The 27,197-nt window shown below is 35.1% G+C and overlaps 2 protein-coding genes across 2 annotated transcripts in view; one reads left to right on the top strand and one right to left on the bottom strand.

Annotated features, from left to right (window-relative positions):
- The window catches only part of lrba (LPS-responsive vesicle trafficking, beach and anchor containing), a 503,640-nt gene that overhangs the window by 392,993 nt on the left and 83,450 nt on the right, over nucleotides 1-27,197 (top strand). The window contains exons 40-41 of the mRNA XM_062033425.1: nucleotides 10,713-10,859; nucleotides 14,076-14,212. Of these exons, the coding sequence (XP_061889409.1) occupies nucleotides 10,713-10,859; nucleotides 14,076-14,212 (284 nt within the window). The remainder of the gene's footprint in view (nucleotides 1-10,712; nucleotides 10,860-14,075; nucleotides 14,213-27,197) is intronic.
- On the bottom strand, nucleotides 15,473-17,143 carry mab21l2 (mab-21-like 2). Its single transcript, XM_062032809.1, has one exon. It carries the CDS (start codon nucleotides 16,894-16,896, stop codon nucleotides 15,817-15,819), a length of 1,080 nt encoding a protein of 359 aa, XP_061888793.1. The 5' UTR covers nucleotides 16,897-17,143; the 3' UTR covers nucleotides 15,473-15,816.

The raw sequence follows: 27,197 nt of genomic DNA, 5'->3' as shown, positions 1-27,197 counted from the left end.
TAATTATATATTTTTTGTCCATATCCATCAAAATGTCTCATAAGTTTTCCGTCAAATACCCAATTTTTTTCAATTACATTCATCCGTTTTTTACTACACTTTTCTTTTCTTTTTTTTTTGGTTTTCTTTTAGTAAATCAAGTTAAATGAGGATGACAGTTTTCCTAAAAGGGACCTATTATGATTTTAATCTACATTTAACTCACTTCCTTCCTTCCTTGTCCTTTGTTGGGCCCACAGCGCCCCCTAGAGGGCCGGCAAAAAAATCTTATCTCTGCTGTGGACCGTAGCGACACTCCCTTGTAGTACGCTTTTACACCACTTGTGGCAGTAATGACAGTTATGTTTGGCCCCTGAGGGCCGCTTCTAACAGTGAATACTATTATTACACATTTTTTTATTAGTAGATTTTTTTTATACTAAAATGTAAAAAAAAAAATGTGGTAAGTAAAAAAAGGCAGCTCAGTTGCCAGAATTTTACCGTAAAATTTACATTTGTTTTTTTACTGTAAATAAAAAAACCCTGCAATTTTACAGTAACATTTTGGCACCTGAACTGCCAGTTTTTTTTTGTTTGTTTTTTAACCGCAAATCAACAAGTGTATATTTTTCGGTGTATTACTGTAAATGCCAAAACGGCACCACAGTTTATTACAGCAAAAAAAGTATTTATTTTTTTTTCCATTTATTTAGAGAAAAATTCTGTAAAAAACCACAGCAAATTTGACAATTTTCCCATGAAATGTATTGCTACTTTTACAATTTGATGGATAACTTGCTTTGCAATCATTATTATTAATATTTATGTCTATTTAAAAAATGGTTTGAATGTTTGATCATATATTTTTGCATAATTAGACAATAAGTACTTTTTCTGCCAAAATAGAAAGAAATAATACATTTAGTTAGACAAGTTATAGTACTTTATTGATACATATTATTTCCAGGATTTCGAGGGCCAAATAAAATGAAGTGGCGGGCCACATCTGGCCCCCGGGCCTTGAGTTTGACACCTGTGGTCAGTAAGCAGCTAGACGAGGCTTTAAGTTGTTTTTTACATTACATTTATGCATTTTATTAGTATATTTTTGTTAAACTAAAATGTAAAAAAAAACATGGCAAGTTGCAATAATTTCACCTTAAAATGTAGTGTACATTACTGTAAATGGAAAAACAGTACTGCAGTTTTTATGGTAAAAAAAGGTTGTCAATTTTACTGTAAAATGTCCATTTGTTTTTTTTTTACTGTAGATAAAAAAACTACATTTTTACAGTAAAATGTTGGCACCTGAGCTGCCAGTTTATTTATTTTTTTACCGCAAATCAACAAGTGTATATTTTTCGGTGTATTACTGTAAATGCCAAAACGGCAACACAGTTTATTACAGCAAAAAAAGTAGGGTTTTTTTCATTTAGAGAAAAATGCTGTAAAAAACCACAGCAAATTTGACAATTTTCCCATGAAATCTATTGCTACTTTTACAATTTGATGGATAACTTGCTTTGAAATCATTATTATTAATATTTATGTCTATTTAAAAAATGTTTTGAATGTTTGATCATATATTTTTGCATAATTAGACAATAAGTACTTTTTCTGCCAAAATAGAAAGAAATAATACATTTAGTAAGACAAGTTATATTACTTTATTGATACATATTATTTCGAGGGCCAAATAAAATGAAGTGGCGGGCCACATCTGGCCCCTGGCCCTTGAGTTTGACACCTGTGGTCAGTAAGCAGCTAGGCGAGGCTTTAAATTGTTTTTTACATTAATTTTAGGAAAGGTGGGACCGATAGCGACATAATGTTTCATGCGGTGCTAATGTTGTGGTTAATTTAGCCGCAAAATAAACACGTGTGTCTAAGACAGAGGTGTCAAAGTGGTTTTCACTGATGTTTATGTTTGGCCCCAAAGGGCCTCTTTTAACAGTGAAAACTATTATTACACCATTTTTTATGCAATTTATTAGTATATTTTTGTTCAACTAAAATGTAAAAAAAACATGGCAAGTTGCAATAATTTCACCTTAAAATGTAGTGTACATTACTGTAAATGGAAGAACAGTACTCCAGTTTTTATGGTAAAAAAAAGGTTGTCAATTTTACTGTAAAATGTCCATTTGTTTTTTTTACTGTAGATAAAAAACTACATTTTTACAGTAAAATGTTTTATTTATTTTTTACCGCAAATCAACAAGTGTATATTTGCCAAAACGGCACCACAGTTTATTACAGCAAAAAAAGTACAGTTTTTTTTTCCATTTAGAGAAAAATGCTGTAAAAACCACAGTAAATTTTTACAATTTTACCATGCTACTTTTACAATTTGATGGATAACTTGCTTTGAAATCATTATTAGTAGGGATGTCCGATAATATCGGCCGATAAATGCGTTAAAATGTAATATCGGAAATGATCGGTATCGGTTTTTTTATTATCTGTATCGTTTTTTTTTTTTTTTTTTTTTTTTTTTTTTTAAATCAACATAAAAAACACAAGATACACTTACAATTAGTGCACCAACCCAAAAAACCTCCCTCCCCCCATTTCTTTCTGTTATTAATATTCTGCTTCCTACATTATATATCAATATATATCAATACAGTCTGCAAGGGATACAGTCCGTAAGCACACATGATTGTGCGTGCTGCTGCTCCACTAATAGTACTAACCTTTAACAGTTAATTTGACTCATTTTCATTCATTACTATGTAACTGTTTTTATATTGTTTTACTTTCTTTTTTATTGAAGAAAATGTTTTTAATTTAGTTATCTTATTTTATTATTATTTTTTAAAAGTACCTTATCTTCACCAAATTGTCCAAATTAGGCATAATAATGTGTTAATTCCACAACTGCATATATCGGTTGATATCGGTATCGGTTGATATCGGTATCGGTAATCAAAGAGTTGGACAATATCGGAATATCGGATATCGGCAAAAAGCCATTATCGGACATCCCTAATTATTAGTATTTATTTCTATTTAGAAAATGGTTTGAATGTTTGATCATATATTTTTGCATAATTAGACAATATTTAAGTTAACATAATTTGCGATTACATGGAGTACATTTATTTGTTTTCGTCCCCAAAATAGAAATAAATAATACATTTAGTAAGAAATGTACACTACTTTATTGATACATATTATTTCCAGGCTTTCCAGGGCCAAATAAAATGAAGTGGCGGGCCACATTTGGCTCCCGGGCCTTGAGTTGGACACCTGTGAGCTAAAATGAACATACGTCTGGAGCTAAAGTCAGAGATACGTTTTTTAAGTGCAAGAAATATGACTAAACCGGCGAAGATGTATTTTATTTTAGCATATTTGTATGTAAATGGATCTAACATAATAGTGTGAGAGTCCAGTCCATAGTGGATCTAACATAATAGTGAGAGAGTCCAGTCCATAGTGGATCTAACATAATAGTGTGAGAGTCCAGTCCATAGTGGATCTAACATAATAGTGTGAGAGTCCAGTCCATAGTGGATCTAACATAATAGTGTGAGAGTCCAGTCCATAGTGGATCTAACATAATAGTGAGAGTCCAGTCCATAGTGGATCTAACATAATAGTGAGAGTCCAGTCCATAGTGGATCTAACATAATAGTGTGAAAGTCCAGTCCATAGTGGATCTAACATAATAGTGTGAGAGTCCAGTCCATAGTGGATCTAACATAATAGTGTGAGAGTCCAGTCCATAGTGGATCTAACATAATAGTGAGAGTCCAGTCCATAGTGGATCTAACATAAATAGTGTGAGAGTCCAGTCCATAGTGGATCTAACATAATAGTGTGAGAGTCCAGTCCATAGTGGATCTAACATAATAGTGTGAGAGTCCAGTCCATAGTGGATCTAACATAATAGTGTGAGAGTCCAGTCCATAGTGGATCTAACATAATAGTGTGAGAGTCCAGTCCATAGTGGATCTAACATAATAGTGTGAGAGTCCAGTCCATAGTGGATCTAACATAATAGTGTGAGAGTCCAGTCCATAGTGGATCTAACATAATAGTGTGAGAGTCCAGTCCATAGTGGATCTAACATAATAGTGTGAGAGTCCAGTCCATAGTGGATCTAACATAATAGTGTGAGAGTCCAGTCCATAGTGGATCTAACATAATAGTGTGAGAGTCCAGTCCATAGTGGATCTAACATAATAGTGTGAGAGTCCAGTCCATAGTGGATCTAACATAATAGTGTGAGAGTCCAGTCCATAGTGGATCTAACATAAATAGTGTGAGAGTCCAGTCCATAGTGGATCTAACATAATAGTGTGAGAGTCCAGTCCATAGTGGATCTAACATAATAGTGTGAGAGTCCAGTCCATAGTGGATCTAACATAATAGTGTGAGAGTCCAGTCCATAGTGGATCTAACATAATAGTGAGAGTCCAGTCCATAGTGGATCTAACATAATAGTGAGAGTCCAGTCCATAGTGGATCTAACATAATAGTGTGAGAGTCCAGTCCATAGTGGATCTAACATAATAGTGAGAGTCCAGTCCATAGTGGATCTAACATAATAGTGTGAGAGTCCAGTCCATAGTGGATCTCCTGAGTGGAGACAGGTCAATCTCCTTCATCGAAGTTTGAAACTTATTTGTTGAGTATAAAATAATTATGGTGGAATAAAAACTTACAGATAAAAGCCTCCAAGGCAGAAAGAATCCAGTAACAAACGTGTTGGCATCATTCAACTTACCGTGTCACGAGCTTCATTTAATGAAGTAGTGCGGACTCTAGGTATTGCCACAAAACCAATGACCACGCTATTTCAACTTAAAGGCCTACTGAAATGATTTTTTTCTTATTTAAACGGGGATAGCAGATCCATTCTATGTGTCATACTTGATCATTTCGCGATATTGCCATATTTTTGCTGAAAGGATTTAGTAGAGAAAATCGACGATAAAGTTTGCAACTTTTGCTCGCTGATAAAAAAAAAGCCTTGCCTGTAGCGGAAGTAGCGTGACGTCACAGGAGCTAGTATTCCTCACAATTCCCCGTTGTTTACAATGGAGCGAGAGCGATTCGGACCGAGTAAGCGACGATTACCCCATTAATTTGAGCCAGGATGAATGATTTGTGGATGAGGAACGTGAGAGTGAAGGACTAGAATGCAGTGCAGGACGCATCTTTTTTCGCTCTGACCGTAACTTAGGTACAAGCTGGCTCATTGGATTCCACACTCTCCTTTTTCTATTGTGGATCACGGATTTGTATTTTAAACCACCTCGGATACTATATCCTCTTGAAAATGAGAGTCGAGAACGCGAAATGGACATTCACAGTGACTTTTATCTCCACGACAATACATCGGCGAAGCACTTTAGCTACGGAGCTAACGTGATAGCATCAGGCTTTAACTGCATATAGAAACAAAAGAAATAAACCCCTGACTGGAAGGATAGACAGAAAATCAACAATACTATTAAACCGTGGACATGTAAATACACGGTTAATGCTTTCCAGCCTGGCGAAGGTTAACAATGCTGTGCTAACGACGCCATTGAAGCTAACTTAGCAATCGGACCGCACAGAGCTATGCTAAAAACATTAGCTCTCCACCTACGCCAGCCAGCCCTCATTTGCTCATCAACACCCGTGCTCACCTGCGTTCCAGCGATCGGCAGAAGGACGAAGGACTTCACCCGATGCGTTTGGCGGCCCGGAGACGTAGGAAGTCAAGGTGAAGTCGGCGGCTAGCGCGGCTAGCGCTCCAACAAAGTCCTCCTGGTTGTGTTGCTGTAGTCCGCTGCTAATACACTGATCCCACCTACAACTGTCTTCTTTGCAGCCTTCATTGTTCATTAAACAAATTGCAAAAGATGTCCAGAATACTGTGGAATTATGAAATGAAAACAGAGCTTTTTGTATAGGATTCTACGGGGTACCATAACTTCCGTTACTCGGACTTCGTCACGCGCATACGTCATCATACCGCGATGTTTCAGCCGGATATTTCCCGGGAATTTTAAAATGTCACTTTATAAGTTAACCCGGCCGTATTGGCATGTGTTGCAATGTTAAGATGTCATCATTGATATATAAACTATCAGACTGCGTGGTCGCTAGTAGTGGCTTTCAGTAGGCCTTTAAAGACAGCATAACTGCCCTAAACAGTAAGACTTTGTTGTTTCCTGGTGTTTTGCGTGATTGTTATTTTTGGTTTTCTGAGGCTACGTGAAGGTGGTAGGAGAATCTTGCAGTAGTTTCACGCTGATTCACATTGTTGATGTGAAAAGCGTCAAACTTGAAATCCATCTCTGTTTGTATTTTTTTTTTGTTGGTGCTCCCCACAAACACACCGCCCACCACCCCGTGCCCACTCGCGGTGTCATGTGGTACGTATTAGGGGCGCTGGTAGTAATTTCAGCGCTGCTAACTAAGGAATCCTCCAGGGGGGGCTTAATTACAGGAAGACCATTCTAAATATCAGTCCGACGCATATTTTCCATGACAAGAGATTTTTTTTTTTTTGAAGGTCTTCAAAGCGTACCGCCAGCTGTGGATTATGTTGAGGTTTTTTTGGGGGGGAAAAGGAAGTTGACTTGAGGTGGTGCCTGAGAACAACAAAACGGTGTTTGGGTGTTCACTGCCCGGCCGGATTAGAGGCGACACGGCGGCTTTACGGGAGCGCAGCATCATGGCGGCTGTTTACAAAAGCGTGTTTGTGTTACCTGGCACATTTTTTTCTCCACCGGAGTCGTGTTCGTGTTGTAGGAGCTGGCATGTGCCGTGACAAGCTAGCAGCACTTCTACTTCTATTTTATGTTGTTGCTCACTCAAATGGCAATTGTTTAATTTTTATTTTAATATCATCGCCCCTCATATTTTACAACAACTATAAATCTGCTTCCTCCTCGCCAAAACATGACCACATACTTCAAAACTCACCATAAAGAAAACAACAACTAGTAAAACGTAAATGAATTAGTTCTTTAAAAAAAATGAGCTTTTAACAATTTTTAATCGGCGACCTAGAACTTTTTTCTGAAATTCCAACCATTTTACAACTTTTTTCACATGTAATCGTGTCTAGTATGCTAATGATGTTATTTACACTCAGCAAAAACCGAATTAACTGTTTCAAGTCGCTTTTGTTTATATTAGTATTTTAAGATACTCTTTTAATAGTAATTGTTTTGAAGTAGGTTAATAATGATTTTATTCAAACTTAGTAAACCATTAATCAACAGTTATAAGCCACTTATTAGACTGTATGATGCATATGTTCCTTTTGACTGTACATGTACTGTAAATGTATAACGTATTTATATTTTTCACATGTGAATAATGCCGTATAATAGACTATTTATATTATTCACATGTGAATAATTCTGTGTAATACACTGTATTTATATTATTCACATGTGAATAATGCTGTATAATAGACTGTATTTATATTATTCACACGTGAATAATGCTGTATAATAGACTGTATTTATATTATTAACATGTGAATAATGCTGTATAATAGACTGTATTTATATTATTCACACGTGAATAACGCTGTATAATAGACTCTATTTTATATTATTCACATGTGAATAATGCTGTATAATAGACTGTATTTATATTATTCACACGTGAATAACGCTGTATAATAGACTCTATTTTATATTATTCACATGTGAATAATGCTGTATAATAGACTATTTCTATTATTCATATGTGAATAATGCTGTATAATAGACTGTATTTATAGTATTCACATGTGAATAATGCTGTATAATAAACTGTATTTATGTTATTCACATGTGAATTATTCTGTATAATAGATTGTATTTATGTTATTCACATGTGAATAATGCTGTATAATAGACTTTATTTATGTTATTCACATGTGAATAATGCTGTATAATAGACTTTATTTATGTTATTCACATGTGAATAATGCTGTATAATAGACTGTATTTATGTTATTCACATGTGAATAATGCTGTATAATAGACTGTATTTATGTTATTCACATGTGAATAATGCTGTATAATAGTCTGTATTTATATTATTCACATGTAAATAATGCTGTATAATAGACTGTATTTATGTTATTCACATGTGAATAATGCTGTATAACAGACTGTATTTGTATTATTCACTTGTGAATAATTCTGTATAATAGACTGTATTTACATTATTCACATGTGAATAATGCTGTATAACAGACTGTATTTATATTATTCACATGTGAATAAGTCCGTATAATAGACTGTATTTATATTATTCACATGTGAATAATGCTGTATAATAGACTGTATTTATGTTATTCACATGTGAATAATGCTGTATAATAGACTGTATTTATAATATTCACATGTGAATAAGTCCGTATAATAGACTGTATTTATATTATTCACATGTGAATAATGCTGTATAATAGACTGTATTTATGTTATTCACATGTGAATAGTGCTGTATAATAGACTGTATTTATATTATTCACATGTGAATAATTCCGTATAATAGACTCTATTTTATATTATTCACATGTGAATAATGCTGTATAATAGACTGTATTTATGTTATTCACATGTGAATAATGCTGTACAATAGACTGTATTTATGTTATTCACATGTGAATAATGCTGTATAATAGACTGTATTTATATTATTCACATGTGAATAATGCTGTATAATAGACTGTATTTATATTATTCACATGTGAATAATGCTGTATAACAGACTGTATTTATATTATTTACATGTGAATAATGCTGTATGATAGACTGTATTTATATTATTTACATGTGAATAATGCTGTATGATAGACTGTATTTATATTATTCACATGTGAATAATGCTGTATAATAGACTGTATTTATGTTATTCACATGTGAATAATGCTGTATAATAGACTGTATTTATATTATTCACATGTGAATAATGCTGTATAATAGACTGTATTTATATTATTCACATGTGAATAATGCTGTGTAATAGACTGTATTCATATTATTCACATGTGAATAATGCTGTATATTAGACTGTATTTATATTATTCACATGTGAATAATGCTGTATAATAGACTGTATTTACATTATTCACAAGTAAAAAATTATTAAGTGTTTATTGTCTATTGTGAGCGAACTGTGGTGCTGAATATTCCCCAGGGATCAGTAAAGTACGTTCTATTCTATTCTATCTATTGCAATTTTTGTTTACATTAGCTTGGTGATGATCACTTTTAAGTATTTGAAATTTCTCTCAATTATTGTTTAAAATTAGGTTAAGAATGATGTTATCCATGCTTAGTAAACCATTAATAAACAGTCATGAGCTGCTTATTACAATTTTAATATCAGTAGCTTGGGGTCACTATTAAGTATTTTAAGCTTCTCTTAATGATCATTTTTTATAAGTAGGTTAACAATGTTGGAAATGTTTAGCAAACCATTAATGCTTAAAAGCTGCTCAGTACAATGTTGTTTACATTAGCTCGGTAATCACTATTAGGTATTTGAAACTTCTCTTAAATATTGTTGATAATTAGGTTGATAATGAGGTTATCAACGCTTTTTTAGCTTGGTGATACTATGAAGTATTTTAAGCTACTGTTAATAATTGTTTATAAGTAGCTTATTAATGTTACCAACGCTCAGTCAACCATTAAGTTATGAACTGTTTCTTACAATTTTCATTTACATTAGGCCAATAATCACTATTGAGTATTTTAAGATACTTTCAATGATTGTTTATGATTAGGTTAATAATGAGCTTATAAACGTTTAGCAAACATTAACAGTTATGAGCTGCCTGTTACAATTTTGTTTACATTAGTTTGGTGATCACTATTAGATATTTGAAACTACTCTCAATTATTGTTTATAATTAGGTTAATAATGAGGTTATCAACACTTAATAAACATTTGTTATTAGCTTGGTGATACTATGAAGTATTTTAAGCTACTGTTAATAATTGTTTATAAGTAGGTTATTAATGTTACCAACGCTCAGTCAACCATTGTTAGTTATGAACTGCTTCTTACAATTTTCACTTATATTAGGTCTAGAATCACCATTGAGTATTTTAAGATACTTTCAATGATTGTTTATAATTCGGTTAATAATGAGGTAATAAACGCTTATGATCTGCCTATTTACAATTTTTATTTATACTAGGAATCACTATTAGCTATTTCAAGCCACTCTTAAATGTTATCATCCGGTGATTTAAATCCATTTTGGCTTTGGTAAAATAATAGCAATAATATATGTCTGTGGAACGCTCTCCCTGACCACCTGAGGGCACCACAGACTGTGGATGCTTTTAAAAAAGGCTTAAAAACCCTTCTTTTTAAAAAAAATCATTTTTTTTAGATATATGCATACTAGTTTTAGCTATTTGGCTGTTCTATTTTTTAATATCTTTTTAGTTTTTATTTAAAAAAATAAAAAATGTAATACACTGTAGCACTTTGAGGTTGTTTACTCAATGTAGAGTGCTTTTTTTACTAATAAAATCCATTATTATTTATTATAGGCCTTCTTACTAAAATGTGTTAGGATCAAAAGTACAATAGTGGGATAATGAACGTATTCATCCTTTCACCCCGGCTCCCCATTTTCTTCTTTTTAAAGAAATGTTTGATTTTTGTAACTCCGTTGTGGATAAGTAAGCTAACTATATGGACTGTGACTTTTTCTCGTACTGAAGCTCATTACTCTCCCCCCTTTCTCCGCCCCCCCCCCCCCCCAGCATCAGAAGAAGACATCCTGAAAGGACAGCAGTCCATCAAGGGCGGTCAGCCTCTGGCCCATCAGAACTCTGAGAGCGACGCCTCTCTCGACGGGGACGACGACACGCTGTCGTCTTTGGAGGAAAAAGACGTGGAGAATTTTACGGGTGAGTAACCCCCCCCCCCCCGCCCCCTCCCAAGAAACATATATATAGTCTCATAAACATTTGTGGGGCGCACGTTGGGGGTACAGTGTGGTTGTTTTTAACCGTGCCTTTCTATTTCAACAATGTGTTTGACATTGTGGTGGAATGGTCTCTAAATGTTTTCAGTATCTTGCTTTCTGCACCACCACCATGAGCAAATACACACAGTACCTCTCAAAAGTGGTATTATCTTTGCAGAAACCACATTTTTAATCATTTTGTTACATGGTGCATGTGTACCTAATCAATTGGCCCACGGGTGCTCATTTTACGCCGCCCTATTGGTTGGTCAACTCGTGTGATTAACCACGGAAAAATGATCCTGTTAATCATGTATAGTTGCAGATTAGTCACGCTATTCATTTTTATATTTTGACTTTTATTTTTTTTACATTCATTTTAGTTTGAGCATCAACTGCATTGTGGGGTTTTATACAATCAGGTCAACGCATACCTCATTTTGTTTCATAATAAACCCCTGACAGGACTTTACATCATATTTTTCCCAGGTTTTGAACAAATCAATGATATGTGCGATAATATCGGCCGATAAATGCTTTAAAATGTAATAGCGGAAATGATCGGTATCGTTTTTTTATTATCGGTATCGTTTTTTGTTTTTTTATTATTAATTCCACATAAAAAACACAAGATACACTTACAATTAGTGCACCAACCCAAAAAACCTCCCTCCCCCATTTACACTCATTCACACAAAAGGGTTGTTTCTTTCTGTTATTAATATTCTGCTTCCTACATTATATATCAATATATATCAATACAGTCTGCAAGGGATACAGTCCGTAAGCATTATATATCAATATATATCAATACAGTCTGCAAGGGATACAGTCCGTAAGCATTATATATCAATATATATCAATACAGTCTGCAAGGGATACAGTCCGTAAGCATTATTTATCAATATATATCAATACAGTCTGCAAGGGATACAGTCCGTAAGCACACATGATTGTGCGTGCTGCTGCTCCACTAATAATACTAACCTTTAACAGTTCATTTGACTCATTTTCATTCATTACTAGTTTCTATGTAACTGTTTTTATATTGTTTTACTTTCTTTTTTATTCAAGAAAATGTTTTTAATTTATTTATCTTATTTTATTAATTTTTTTAAAAAAGGACCTTATCTTCACCATACCTGGTTGTCCAAATTAGGCATAATAATTAGAGATGTCCGATATTATCGGCCGATATATGCGTTAAAATGTAATATCGGAAATTATCGGTATCGTTTTTTTTATTATCGGTATCGTTTTTTTTAATTTGTTTTTTTATTTTATTAAATCAACATAAAAAACACAAGATACACTTACAATTAGTGCACCAACCCAAAAAACCTCCCTCCCCCCATTCACACTCATTCACACAAAAGGGTTGTTTCTTTATGTTATTAATATTCTGCTTCCTACATTATATATCAATATATATCAAGGGATACAGTCCGTAAGCACACATGATTGTGCATGCTGCTGCTCCACTAATAGTACTAACCTTTAACACTTCATTTGACTAATTTTCATTCATTACTAGTTTCTATGGAACTGTTTTTATATTGTTGTACTTTCTTTTTTATTCAAGAAATTGTTTTTAATTTATTTATCTTATTTTATTAATTTTTAAAAAAAAGGACCTTATCTTCACCATACCTGGTTGTCCAAATTAGGCATAATAATTAGAGATGTCCGATAATATCGGCCTGCCGATATTATCGGCCGATATATGCGTTAAAATGTAATAGCGGAAATTATCGGTATCGTTTTTTTTATTATCGGTATCGTTTTTTTTAATTTAATTTTTGTTTTTTTTATTAAATCAACATAAAAAACACAAGATACACTCACAATTAGTGCACCAACCCAAAAAACCTCCCTCCCCCATTTACACTCATTCACACAAAAGGGTTGTTTCTTTCTGTTAATAATATTCCGCTTCCTACATTATATATCAATATATATCAATACAGTCTGCAAGGGATACAGTCCGTAAGCATTATATATCAATATATATCAATACAGTCTGCAAGGGATACAGTCCGTAAGCACACATGATTGTGCGTGCTGCTGCTCCACTAATAGTACTAACCTTTAACCGTTCATTTGACTCATTTTCATTCATTACTAGTTTCTATGTAACTGTTTTTATATTGTTTTACTTTCTTTTTTATTCAAGAAAATGTTTTTAATTTATTTATCTTATTTTATTAATTTTTTTAATAAGGACCTTATCTTCACCATACCTGGTTGTCCAAATTAGGCATAATAATGTGTTAATTCCATGACTGTATATATCGGTATCGGTAATTAAGAGTTGGACGATATCGGATATCGGCAAAAAAGCCATTATCGGACATCCCTATTTGAAATGTTAAAAAAATGTTTGTGTATGACATTCTAACCATGAAATTGCATTGGTGTCTTTTTTTTTTTTTAGATTAATTTCAGTTACGTACGCGAGTAATTTACTGTGATTAATCATGATTAATTCAAATTCAAAAGTGTGATTAATCCTATTAGCAATATTATTCATTTGACAACACTAATCAATATGTAATATATAATATAATCCATTTAGAATTATGAAGCACTTTGAATTGATTCAAAAAAAAAAAAGTCTCTCTTGTAGTTAAAAATGCGTTGATTAACAAGTATGGCCCTAATCCGCTTGCACAGTGTAATCCGCACGTTGAGCGGACTAAATGTCTGTTAAAAGGATTAGAACATATTTTCACATAAAAACCCCTGACAATACTTGGACTTATTCCTTCCTCTCAAGCCTTTCCTTTAGCGAGGCGTGTGTTGTGTGCAGCCTGAACCTTCTCTGCATTGTCCCTGGCCATAAAGATGAAGATGGATGCCGGACTAAACGCTCCACTTTCTCTGACAAATGTGTGCAAAATGTGCCATTTAATCTCCTAATTATTTGGATTACGTTGAAAAGGGTCACGAAATAGCGCCGCAAAATCTTTAATTGTTTCACTTCCCTCATGGGATTAATTACGTGTTATCTATATTCTTTTGTGATCCGCTTCCAATGGATTATCCCCTTTTAAAAAATATTTTGAAGCGGCTCCATCTTGTCCCCTGATGGCTTCTTCTATCCGGCATGTGTATATGTGATTATATATATTTGTGTGTGTGTGTGTGCTCCTTGCAGGCCCGGTCAACCTGAGCACAGGGGCCCAGCTGGTGGCTCCGGCCGCGGTGGTGAAAGGAACCCTGTCAATCACCGCCTCCGAGCTCTACTTCGAGGTGGACGAGGACGAGCCCGGCTTCAAGGCCATCGACCCAAAGGTAACGTGGCCTAGTTCTTACTTTGGATGCCACTGTGAAGCTTTGTACGTACGCTCCTAACTTGTAGCCGAGAAGCAAAGAGCATATAATAGTATTTATACTATTAATATACATATATTAGTGTCAAACCGCTTTGCGTACCTGGAAGATAGAAAAGCGCTAACCCATTTATATAAAGAGAGGGAAATTGCTTCTTTTTTTTATATATATAAGTGGAAAAAAAACATGCACTTTCCATACATGCAAAATGAATCATTTGAAAGTGATTAAGTTAGGGTTTGATGCACAGCTGCAATAAGTAGATGTATTAAATAGAGATGTCCGATAATATCGGCCGATAAATGCTTTAAAATGTAATATCGGAAATTATCGGTATCGGTTTTTTATTATCGGTATGTTTTTTTAAATTTTTTTTTATTAAATCAACATAAAAAACACAAGATACACTTACAATTAGTGCACCAACCCAAAAAACCTCCCTCCCCATTTACACTCATTCACACAAAAGGGTTGTTTCTTTCTGTTATTAATATTCTGCTTCCTACATTATATATCAATATATATCAATACAGTCTGCAAGGGATACAGTCCGTAAGCACACATGATTGTGCGTGCTGCTGCTCCACTAATAGTACTAACCTTTAACAGTTCATTTTACTCATTTTCATTAATTACTAGTTTCTATGTAACTGATTTTATATTTCTTTTTTATTCAAGAAAATGTTTTTAATTTATTTATCTTATTTTATTTTATTAATTTAAAAAAAAAAAAAGGACCTTATCTTCACCATACCTGGTTGTCCAAATTAGGCATAATAATGTGTTAATTCCACGACTGCATATATCAGTATCGGTAATTAAAGAGTTGGACAATATCGGAATATTGGATATCGGCAAAAAGCCATTATCGGACATCCCTAATATTAAATGATGTGACCAGATTAAAATGGTTTCAATCATATGTTAAAATGTAAAAGAGTTAGTTAAAATAACGCAAAAATTGGGTTACTCTTCATTAAAATGAATCTGAATTTTTTAACCCATTAATTGGGTTACCAAAATAACCCAGCATTTTTTTTTTTTATCAAATGAATTGAGTTGACATTTTTAAGGCTTTATTTTAACAAAAACATGTTTTCTTTTTTTTTTTAAATGTTGAATTTAATTTTTTCGGAGTTAACGTTCAAAATAAATTGAGTCCGTCTCCCCTCCGAAACCTAAATAGAAATAAAAAAATGTCTAATTCAAACATGAGGCCTAAATTTAACTTGCAACATTTTATTTAACATTTTTTTATTTCTTTGAGTCACACCATGAAAAAAAAAAACCCATCAAGTTGGCACGCTTCTTTGCATTTTTTTTTTTTTTTAAATAAAGGTCGTTCACTTTGTGAAAACACGGAATAAAGGAGACAAGTTTAAAGTTATAGGACATGGAGAAAAAAAATGTACCTTCGTTTTCGGTCCTCGTTTCCATTTTTTTTTAAAAGACAAATGTGTCTTATTTTGTCTTTTATTCACATTGCTCGGAGAGTCCACCGCTTCCAAAAGGAGAAAATGTAAAAAGTCGGGGTTTTTTTTGTTAGTTTTTTTCGTTTTTTTTGTTTATAATTTGTCCAAGCTTTTGGCGTTGGTGAGGATCTCCCTGGCTAGTCTCCACGTCTGCTTGGCGGCCGCCTCCAGGGCCGAGTGCGGCTTGCCCTGAAAGAGGTCCAAGTTGGGCAGGAAGTAGTGCGGGCATCGGCGGCACTGCAGGCAGGAGATGAGCTGCAGCAGGATGCCGTTCAGCCGGTCCCCCAGGCAGGCCTCGTCCCAGTCGCTCTCCCGCGGGTGCTTCTCGCACTCGTACAGCAGCAGCGTCTTCATGTGGTAGTTGTTGAGCGGCTGGCCGGGCAGCTCCAGGTGGCGGTCCCGCAGGGTCTTGAGCACCGACAGGCACTTCTTCCTGCAGCCGGCCATCAGCAGCCGGTTCTCGGCCTCGCTGAACTGCAGCACCCAGGCGTCGCTCTCCGCGGAGCTCTGCTTGCCCGTCAGCGAGTAGCACTCCTTGGAGAGCAGGTTGAAGCCCTCCGCCTTCACCTCCGCCACGCGGTTGGGCCCCGGCCAGGGGATGTGCGGCATGGGCCACTGCGCCGCGCTCCGCGGCCAGATGCCGGTGCACTTGAAGGCGGGCGTGATCTGCACCACGTAGCGCTCGCGTATGCGGAGCTTCACCTCGCTGGTGTCCGCCACCATCTTCACCACGTCGCGGTAGCTGCACTTGTCCACCGCCTGCGCCACCAGCGTCTGGAAGCGGGAGCGGATCTTGCGGGCGGACAGGTAGCCCGAGGCGGTGATGAACTCCACCCACAGGGACATGCTCCTCTTGCGGCCGTCGCTCAGCTTGAGCACGGCGCAGCCCGGCAGCGAGCCGTCGTCCACGAAGTTGAAGACGCCCATCTGGTTGAGGTAGAGCACCACCTCGAACTCGCTGGGCGACACCACCTCCATGCCCTCGTAGCGGGCGTCGATCTCGCTGAGGGAGCTGATGAAGCGCGGCTCCTGCACCTCCACCTCCTTCAGCACGTCCGACACCACCTTGCACACCTCCCGGATGGTCTTGGCGATGGCGGCTTTGCGCGCCTGGCAGCGCTCGGTGTAGTACTTGTTGAGCTGGTACACCAGCTTGGCCTGCGTGGCGATCATGTTGGGGCACAGCTCCGGGTTGTACACCGGAGAGTCGCAGTAGGTTGACGGATCCAACGCTTACCGGTGACACCCACAAAAAAAAAAAAAAAAAAAAGGGGGCCAAATTTCTTTCCAATTTTTTTTTTTTTCTCTCTTTCAAAGAAATATTTCACTCTGGGCTCGCCTTCAATAAAGAGGAGTCCGACTGCGGAGCTCTTGCGGCTCTCTCATAGTCACCTTCCCAGCCCAGCCCCCCCTCCTCTTCTTCCACTTTTATGAATGGTCCTCCGCGGTGAGAGTGAAGAGGGTCGGGCTGGTCCACCGGCAGTAGTGCGTGGAGCTGGGCCGAGGACAGCCAATCACAGGCGGGGGGAGAGAGAGAGAGAGAGAGAGGGAGAGAGAGAAAGAAGCTCCACACGCACACACCTTGACGTTTATTCCCAAACAACTTTTGTTGTCTCCTTGCCACCTCCCCCACTTGCAAATATGTCAGTCATATTTATTTATGCATTTATTTTAGTTTTATTGTCATAACTACCTGTAACAGCTGCACTATTTTTCTATAGAAAAGGTGTCCAAAGTGTGGCTCAAGGGCCACTTTTGGCCCACATCTTTATCTATAAAATTGTTATAAGTACACCTCTGCATATTATTATTAATAATAATAACTGGGGATGTCCGATAATGGCTTTTTGCCGATATGCCGATATTGTCCAACTCTTTAGTTACCGATACCGATATCAACCGATACCGATATCAACCGATATATACAGTCGTGGAATTAACACATTATTATGCCTAATTTGGACAACCAGGTATGGTGAAGATACGGTACTTTTTTTAAAAAAAATGAATCAAATAAAATAAGATAAATAAATTAAAAACATTTTCTTGAATAAAAAAGAAAGTACAACAATATAAAAACAGTTACATAGAAACTAGTAATTAATGAAAAATTGTAAAATGAAGTGTTAAAGGTTAGTACTATTAGTGGAGCAGCAGACTGTATTGATATATATTGATATATAATGTAGGTGAATGAGTGTAAATGGGGGATGAGTTTTTTTGGGTTGGTGCACTAATTGTAAGTGTATCTTGTGTTTTTTATGTGGATTTAATTAAAAAAAAAAAACACGATACTGATAAAAAAAAAAACCGATACTGATAATTTCCGATATTACATTTTAACGCATTTATCGGCCGATAATATCGGCAGACCGATATTATCGGACATCTCTAATAATAACAATTCATTTTATTCATTTAATTGAATTAAGGAAAATAAAAAATACATCTGGATTAACGTACAGCAAAGAGCAGCTTTATTTAACATTGTTTTGAGTCAGTAACAGAAAATAAGTTTATTTCTAAACAACTTTTGTTGTCTCCTTGCCACCTCCCCCACTTGCAAATATGTCAGTCATAATTATTTATGCATTTATTTAATAATAATAATAATATATTTTATTTGTAAAAAGCACTTTACATTGAGTAAACAACCTCAAAGTGCTACAGTGTATTAAAACATTTAAAAAAAGATCATTAAAAATTTAAAAAAAAAAAATCGTTTTGGTGTCATACCTGCCTGTAACAGCTGCACTATTTCATATTTTTGTATAGGAAAAGGTGTCCAAAGTGTGGCTCAGGGGCCACTTTTGGCCCACATCTTGTTTTTTTTTTTTGACTGTAAAAATTCCAAATGTATTTTAGCAAGATGTTACGCTTGTTTTGTTGCCCATGCATGCATAACACAAAGCTAAGATGTTTTTTTGATAGCTTATAGGCTATATTGACCTAAACCAGTGTTTTCCATTATTTCCAGTTACGCCCCCCCACCCCCACCCCCACTCTCTGCCGCGACTATATAAAATTGTTATAAGTACACCTCTGTAAATTTTGTTATTATTAATAATAACAATAATTAATTGTATTCATTTAATTATATCCTTGTTAACATTAAGGGAAAAAAAATAGATTAACATACAGCAAGGAACAGCTTTATTAACACTGTTTTGAGTATGCAACAGAAAAGAGGTTTATTTCCAAACAACTTTTTTTTGTCTCCTTGCCACCTCCCTCACTTGCAAATATCCATCCATTTTCTACCGCTTATTCCCTTCGGGGGCGCTGGAGCCTCACTTGCAAATATGTCAGTCATAATAATGTATGCATTTATTTTCGTTTTGTTGTCATAACTACCTGTAACAGCTGCACTATTTTATATTGTCTATAGGAAATGGTGTCCAAAGTGTGGCTCAGGGGCCACTTTTGGCTCACATCTTGTTTTTTTTTATTCACTGTAAAAATTCAAAATGTATTTTAACAAGGTATTACGCTTGTTTTGTTGCACATGCATAACACTAAGCTAAGATGTTCTCTGCCACGACTACAAATAGTATCATTTATCTATAAAATTGTTATAAGTACACCTCTGCATATTGTTATTATTATTAATAATAATTACAATTCATTTTATTCATTAAATTGTATCCTTATTAACATTCAGGAAAACAAAAAATAAATTAACGTACAGCAAATAATAGCTTTATTAACCCTGTTTTGAGTCTGTAACAGAAAATATTTGAAGTGCATCAGTTTGCCTTTAAAAAATAATGCTTGTTTGGACTATAAAAAATTTTTGACCAACTTGAACTATTTGATATAAAAAAATAATAAATAAACTAAATGAATACATTCAAATTGAATAGCACATTAATTTAGGAGCGCATTATGGAAAACATTTTCTATGAAACAAAAATTAATTAAAAAAAAAGTGCTGATTATTTTATTGTTTTAATCAAAATGAAGTCCGAAGTAATGACCACAATGAGCACGTTTTGTAGTGCGCAGCTTCTCAAAGGTGGAAGAATGATACCGCATGATACTGATAAAGCATGTATCGCACCACAATTTTAAAACTGACCTAAACAAACGTTGGATTGGTTTTAGTAATTAATATACAAAATGTATTAAATGTCCTTGTTGGGGGAAAAAAATTTCACTTTTGATTTATGCATTTATTTGCATATTTCGTAACAACCTGCCATAATTTTCATACATGTTGGTTTTTGTGTTGGTGTTTTTTTTTTTTTTTTTTAAATAACAGTGTTGAAAATGTGCATTTTTCACACACACACAAAAGAGATATAAAGTAAAAACTTGTATTTTTTTTAAATTTTTAGAAAAACTATTTCATGTGTTAATGTGTAGGAAAAGTTGCTTCACTTTGGGCATGTATAGCGTATATCATGTGACTGGGCGGCCACGTTGTCAGAACGGATGAAAAGCGGACGTGACGACAGCTGGTAGAGGACGTTAAAGGCAGTGCCTTTAAGGCACGCCCCCAAGACTGTGTAATACGAGATATAATGACTGATAAACACCTTGGTTGGATAATGAAGGTTGCCTCAGCTCAAAGCCTGAGCCCCGACATTAATGAAGTAGCATCCAAGAAAAGATGGCAGGTATCTGGCTTGGGCACATCAGATTAGATCAGTGTGTTGCAAACTGAGCAGTTTAAAGTCCTGAATGGTTGCTTTATTCATTATTTTATTTTCAAATTTATTAGCCTGTGGAAAAAGTTAATGTTGATATTTACCTCAGAAGGCTGCAAATAGAAAAGAGGCATTCAATTTTTATTTAAATTGTATTTGATATGCCATTGATATTTTTTAATTATTATTATTATTATTTGAAACTGGATTTTGCATGTCACTATAAAGTTATATAAGCCTTGCTTGTTCAATTTTCAATCCAAAACTTGTTTGAGTCCCTATTAAAAGGTTCATTTGTTCAACCTTTGGCCCGCGGCTTTGTTCAGTTTTACATTTTGGCCCACTCTGTATTTGAGTTTGACACCCCTGCTTTAAAGCAACAGTATCCAATCTTTTTATAGAAATATTGAAGTATGCAACAAAGCACTTTTAAACGCGATACAGATGCTAAAACCACTCCAGTATGACGCTACACTGCAAAAAGTCAGTGTTCAAAAACAAGAAAAAAAAAATACAAAAATGAGGGGTATTTTATTTGAACTAAGCAAAATTATCTGCCAATAGAACAAGAAAATTTGGCTTGTCAAGACTTTCCAAAACAAGTAAATTTAGCTAACTTTAATGAACCCAAAAATAGCTTAAAATAAGTATATTCTCACTAATAACAAGTGCACTTTTCTTGGTAGAAAAAATATGAGACCTTTTTGCTCAATATGTTGAAAAATATTCTTAAATGAAGTAAATGCTAGTGCCATTATCTTGACATAATGATATGCACTCGGCATTACATTTCTTGAAACCAGCAAACTTATACTAAAAACTAGTTTATTGTTCTTAATGGAAAGGCAACAAGGCAAGCGCTTGTTACTCTCGGGGTCTCCTAGCCGCTCAGGCAAATCATATTGTCTAAAAATGCATTTTTCCATGGATAACATGACATCATCGCGCCAAGTGCGTGCTCGTTCAGTCAATTAGTGCGCATATATACAGCCCGGCCCCCGGCCAAACATTTTTTAATTGTAATTATGAAGTATTCAACTGAATGTGCATGAACTATTTCTGTTCAAAATAGTTAGAAATGTTAAATGTTTAAATATTAACTGTCAGTTTACTGTACTGTGCCAACTGTACTACTATATGAGTACGTATGTTCTATTGTTTCATTGGAAATAAAACAGCAAAGTCCGTTTGGCTGTCATCTGTTTTGATAATGAGCCTTGATTTTTTTTTCATGCTTGAAATAAGAAATTATGACTTTAAAAAAGCAGTTTTATGCTTGTGAGTAGGGATGTCCGATAATATCGGCCTGCCGATATTATCGGCCGATAAATGCGTTAAAATGTAATATCGGAAATTATCGGTATCGGTTTTTTTATTATCGGTATCGGTATCATGTTTTTTTTTTTTTCTTTTTTTATTAAATCAACATAAAAAACACAAGATACACTTACAATTAGTGCACCAACCCAAAAAAACTCCCTCCTCATTCACACAAAAGGGTTGTTTCTTTCTGTTATTAATATTCTGCTTCCTACATTATATATCAATATAGATCAATACAGTCTGCAAGGGATACAGTCCGTAAGCACACATGATTGTGCGTGCTGCTGCTCCACTAATAGTACTAACCTTTAACACTTAATGTTACTCATTTTCATTAATTACTAGTTTCTATGTAACTGTTTTTATATTGTTTTATTTTCTTTTTTATTCAAGAAAATGTTTTTAATTTATTTACCTTATTTTATTTTATAATTTTTTTTAAAAAGTACCTTATCTTCACCATACCTGGTTGTCCAAATTAGACATAATAATGTGTTAATTCCACCACTGTATATATCGGTTGATATCGGTATCGGTTGATATCGGTATCGGTAATTAAAGAGTTGGACAATATCAGAATATCGGATATCGGCAAAAAGCCATTATCGGACATCCCTACTTGTGAGTGTTGATGACACAGCTTTGCAACAGTTGATATTCTAGTTTCAAGCATGTTTTACTCAATATAACTCATCAAATCTCAGCAACAAGCTGTAATATCTTACTGACATCATTTAGGAGCAAAACACTTAAAACAAGTAAAACACTCTAACATCAAATCTGCTTAGTGGGAAGAATTATCTTATCAGACAGAAAATAAGCAAATATCACCCTTATTTGAGATATTTCATCTTACTTAGATTTCACTTTTTGCAGTGTATATGCTAACATATCACATCTTTAGCTTTCCGTTATATGTTACATTTATAATGAATTCCTTTAAAAGAGCCTTAAATGTACCCCGCCGGTTTAGTAGTGTGTAACAGGACCTCACGCTGCAGCACTTGGTGTGTGTGTGTGTGTGTTGTGTAGCTGCTGTGATACACACTTGGACATGTGGCCAAACACGAGGCACGTAGTGAAGCATGGTGACATGTGCACGCAGTGACTCGCTGACATTTGCACTCATAAATTCAACACTTTGACAGTGAAAAAAAGTCGAGAGTATGCATGTCATTGTGCATGTAGATATGATCCTTTTTTTTAAAAATATGATTGTCTTTTGTCTGTGGAAAACATCGTGGGTATTTTGTAGCCTCCACACTGCAAAAAGTGAAATCTAAGTAAGATGAAATATGTCAAATAAGGGTGATATTTGCTTATTTTCTGTCTGATAAGATCATTCTTCCCACTAAGCAGATTTGATGTTAGAGTGTTTTACTTGTTTTAAGTGTTTTGCTCCTAAATGATGTCAGTAAGATATTACAGCTTGTTGCTGAGATTTGATGAGCTATATTGAGTAAAACATGCTTGAAACTAGAATATCAACTGTTGCAAAGCTGTGTCATCAACACTCACAAGTAGGGATGTCCGATAATGGCTTTTTGCCGATATCCGATATTCCGATATTGTCCAACTCTTTAATTACCGATACCGATATCAGTTGTGGAATTAACACATTATTATGCCTAATTTGGACAACCAGGTATGGTGAAGATAAGGTCCTTTTTTTTTTAAATTAATAAAATGAAATAAGATAAATAAATTAAAAACATTTTCTCGAATAAAAAAGAAAGTAAAACAATATAAAATCAGTTACATAGAAACTAGTAATTAATGAAAATTAGTAAATTGAACTGTAAAGGTTAGTACTATTAGTGGAGCAGCAGCACGCACAATCATGTGTGCTTACGGACTGTATTCCTTGCAGACTGTATTGATATATATTGATATATAATGTAGGAAGCAGAATATTAATAACAGAAAGAAACAACCCTTTTGTGTGAATGAGTGTAAATGGGGGAGGGAGGTTTTTTGGGTTGGTGCACTAATTGTAAGTGTATCTTGTGTTTTTTATGTGGATTTAATAAAAAAAACAACAACAAAAAAAAACAAAACAAAAAAACGATACCGATAATAAAAAAACCGATACCGATAATTTCCGATATTACATTTTAAAGCATTTATCGGCCGATAATATCGGCTGGCCGATAATATCGGCCGGCCGATATTATCGGACATCTCTACTCACAAGTATAAAACTACTTTTTCAAAGTAATCATTTCTTATTTCAAGCATGAAATAAAAAATCATGACTTTGACACAATTGTGTCTCATAATTAAAACAGATGACAGCCAAATGGACTTTGCTGTTTTATTTCCAATGAAACAATAGAACATACGTACTCATATAGTAGTACAGTTGGCACAGTACAGTAAACTGACAGTTAATATTTAAACATTTAACATTTCTAACTATTTTGAACAGAAATAATTCATGCACATTCAGATAAATTCCTCAAAATCACAATTTAAAAAAATGTGGCCGGCGGCCAGGCTGTATATATGCGCACTAATTGACTGAAAGAGCACGCACTTGATGCGATGATGTCATGTTATCCATGGAAAAATGCATTTTTAGACAATACGATTTGCCTGAGCGGCTAGGAGACCCCGAGAGTAACAAGCGCTTGCCTTGTTGCCTTTCCATTAAGAACAATAAACTAGTTTTTAGTATAAGTTTGCTGGTTTCAAGAAATGTAATGCCGAGTGCATATCATTATGTCAAGATAATGGCACTAGCATTTACTTCATTTAAGAACATTTTTCAACATATTGAGCAAAAAGGTCTCGTTTTTTTCCTACCAAGAAAAGTGCACTTGTTATTAGTGAGAATATACTTATTTGAAGGTATTTTTGGGTTCATTGAGGTTAGCTAATTTGACTTGTTTTGGAAAGTCTTGACAAGCCGAATTTTCTTGTTCTATTGGCAGATAATTTTGCTTAGTTCAAATAAAATACCCCTCATTTTTGTGTTATTTTTTCTTGTTTTTGAACACTGACTTTTTGCAGTGTGCTACTACGTCCGTACCTATGAAAATGGATCATTTCAACATTGGCGGTAACTTATAGAAACTGAGAAGGGCTGAACAAAAATGGCACCGAAAAGGAAATCATATAGTGCAGGTTACAAGCTGAAAGTAGTGAAATATGCCTGTTGTTCACTATTCTTTAGACATTTTAAATTGCCTTTCAAATGTCTATTCTTGCTGTTGGCTTTTATCAAATACATTTCCCCAAAAATGCGACTTATACTCCAGTGCGACTTATATATGTTTTTTTCCTTCTTTACTATGCATTTTCGGCCGGTGCGACTTATACTCCGAAAAAAACCGGTACGTATTTGAAGGTATTTTTGGGTTCATTGAGGTTAGCTAATTAGGGTCCGCACAGGACCATTGTCAAAGGAATCCCAAAGGGAGTCCTTTTGCAATGGGACGAAAGGACCCTATTGAATTTGTAAGGTTTTATTATTATTCTTTATTATTATTTTTCCGCAGCTTTGCGGACTACTTTGCCCTCCCTTAACATGCTTCAAAACTCACCAAATTTTTCGCACACATAAAAAAACGCGAACGAAACTCTTTGGTGAAAAAAACAAACCCCAAAAAAAATCACAATTGCTCTCTAGCGCCCCCTAGGAAGAAAACTGCCTCTAACTCCCAGTACGAATGTCGTAGAAACATGAAACAAAAAGCTCTATGTAGGTCTTACTTAGACCTACTTTTCATTAATTAATTTCTTCGGGCAAAAATTAACAGGAAGTTGGCAATTCCCCGTTCAAGACTAAAAATGACTAAAAACACTCATTTTTGCTTATTGACCTCTAATTTGACCCCCTTAAAATACTTCAAAACTCACCAAACTTCTCACACACATTGGGACAGTTGGAAATTGCGATCTAAAAAAAAACCAAACCCCGAAACTCAAAATTGTGCTCTAGCGCAATTTTTGAATAAAACAGACAAAACTGCTTCTCAGAGGAAAACACAGACAAAACTGCTTGTAACTTCCGATAGGAACGTTTTAGAGACATGAAACAAAAACCTCTACGTAGGTCTCACTTAGACCTACATTTCATAGATTGACATCCTTCAGCAAAAATCAACAGGTAGTTTGATATCCCCACTTCAAAACAATTTTTTTTTTAAAAAGCGGTCACCAAACATCAAACATTATCTCCTCTGAGCGCGTTTGTCGTTTTGGCTTCAAACTGCTACAGGAGAGAGATTGAACCCTTTTGATTAAAATTTGGCGAAAGCGTTTTAATAAGTGCTACGGTTTTGATTTTACGAGCCTTCAAAGAAAAGAACCACTGTGCCGCAGCACCTAGGAAAAAAACACAGACACAACTTCCTCTAACTCCCAGTACGAATATCGTAGAGACATGCAACAAAAACCTCTATGTAGGTCTCACTCAGGACTACCACTGGACAAAAGTATTGGGACACCTAGGACTAGCACCAGCCAAAATGCGGACCCGACCAACACTGCTTGCAGCTTTACTTTTACTTGTTTTGGAAAGTCTTGACCAGCCGAATAATTTTGCTTAATTCAAATAAAATAGCCCTAATATTTTAATTTTTTTTTCTTGATTTTAAACACTGACTTTTTGCAGTGTGAGCATATTGTATTTTTATGCTTTCTTTATTTTCACACACTCTTTTTTTTGTGCAAATACAGCAAAAGCCAGACTGAATTTCCTCCCTTGCACTTCTGCGCGTAAAGCAGAGTATTCTTCATAGTAAGTGGCCAGCTGCAATGTAGACAGCTTTTTTTATATTATTATTGAAAGAAAATACATGTGCAAATACGTAAGAAACAAAAAAAAAGAAAAGACAAAGATTAATTAGCTCTTGGTTTGCCACGTACTCTGGACTTCATCACGGAGTGTATTTTTTTAATTTTATAAACACACACACTCACAGAGTGCCTCAAGACTTCACGATCCATGATGATATTTGCAGACTGTTTTAGTGTGAAATGTAAATGTAATAACATGTCTAAAATAGCCGACTCTGCACTTTATTTCCATGACTTTAGCAGTCCAAAAAAAATCAACTTTACTAAATCTCTTTATGTTGCACAAAATCTGTTCGAGGGTAAAACTGTGGCTGAAAATCCTTTTTTTTATTGACTGTGTTTTTTAATCCAGTGTTTCTTAACCATTGTCGGGCCATGAGCGCCACCTAGAGGGCCACCAAAAAGAGCTGTTTCTCAGCAGTGGTACTCAGTTGTAATACACCTTTCCACCACTTTGGGCAGTAACGACAATATCCAACAAAGAGAAGAAGTCCGGAGCTAAAGTCATAGAGACGTTTCTTAAGCGCAAAAACTATGACTAAAGTAGAGAAGCTGTATTTTTATTTGCACTTCAATGTTATTAGCAGTTTAGTTACGAATCATATTCATGATTAATTTAGTTTATTTGACCACAAAATAGTTGCATGTAAATGAATGTTTTGTTATTTATTCACATGTGCATTATATTTCGTGAGTACT

This window comes from Entelurus aequoreus, linkage group LG22 (assembly GCF_033978785.1).
Source record: "Entelurus aequoreus isolate RoL-2023_Sb linkage group LG22, RoL_Eaeq_v1.1, whole genome shotgun sequence".
NCBI lineage: Eukaryota > Metazoa > Chordata > Actinopteri > Syngnathiformes > Syngnathidae > Entelurus > Entelurus aequoreus.
Note: the sequence above shows the minus strand (reverse complement) of the source record. Positions and strands in the feature narration are given on the sequence as shown.

What these genes read in the sequence shown, in the direction of transcription:
- mab21l2 (XM_062032809.1), bottom strand. Translation starts at nt 16,896, where the DNA reads ATGATCGCCACGCAGGCCAAGCTGGTGTACCAGCTCAACAAGTACTAC.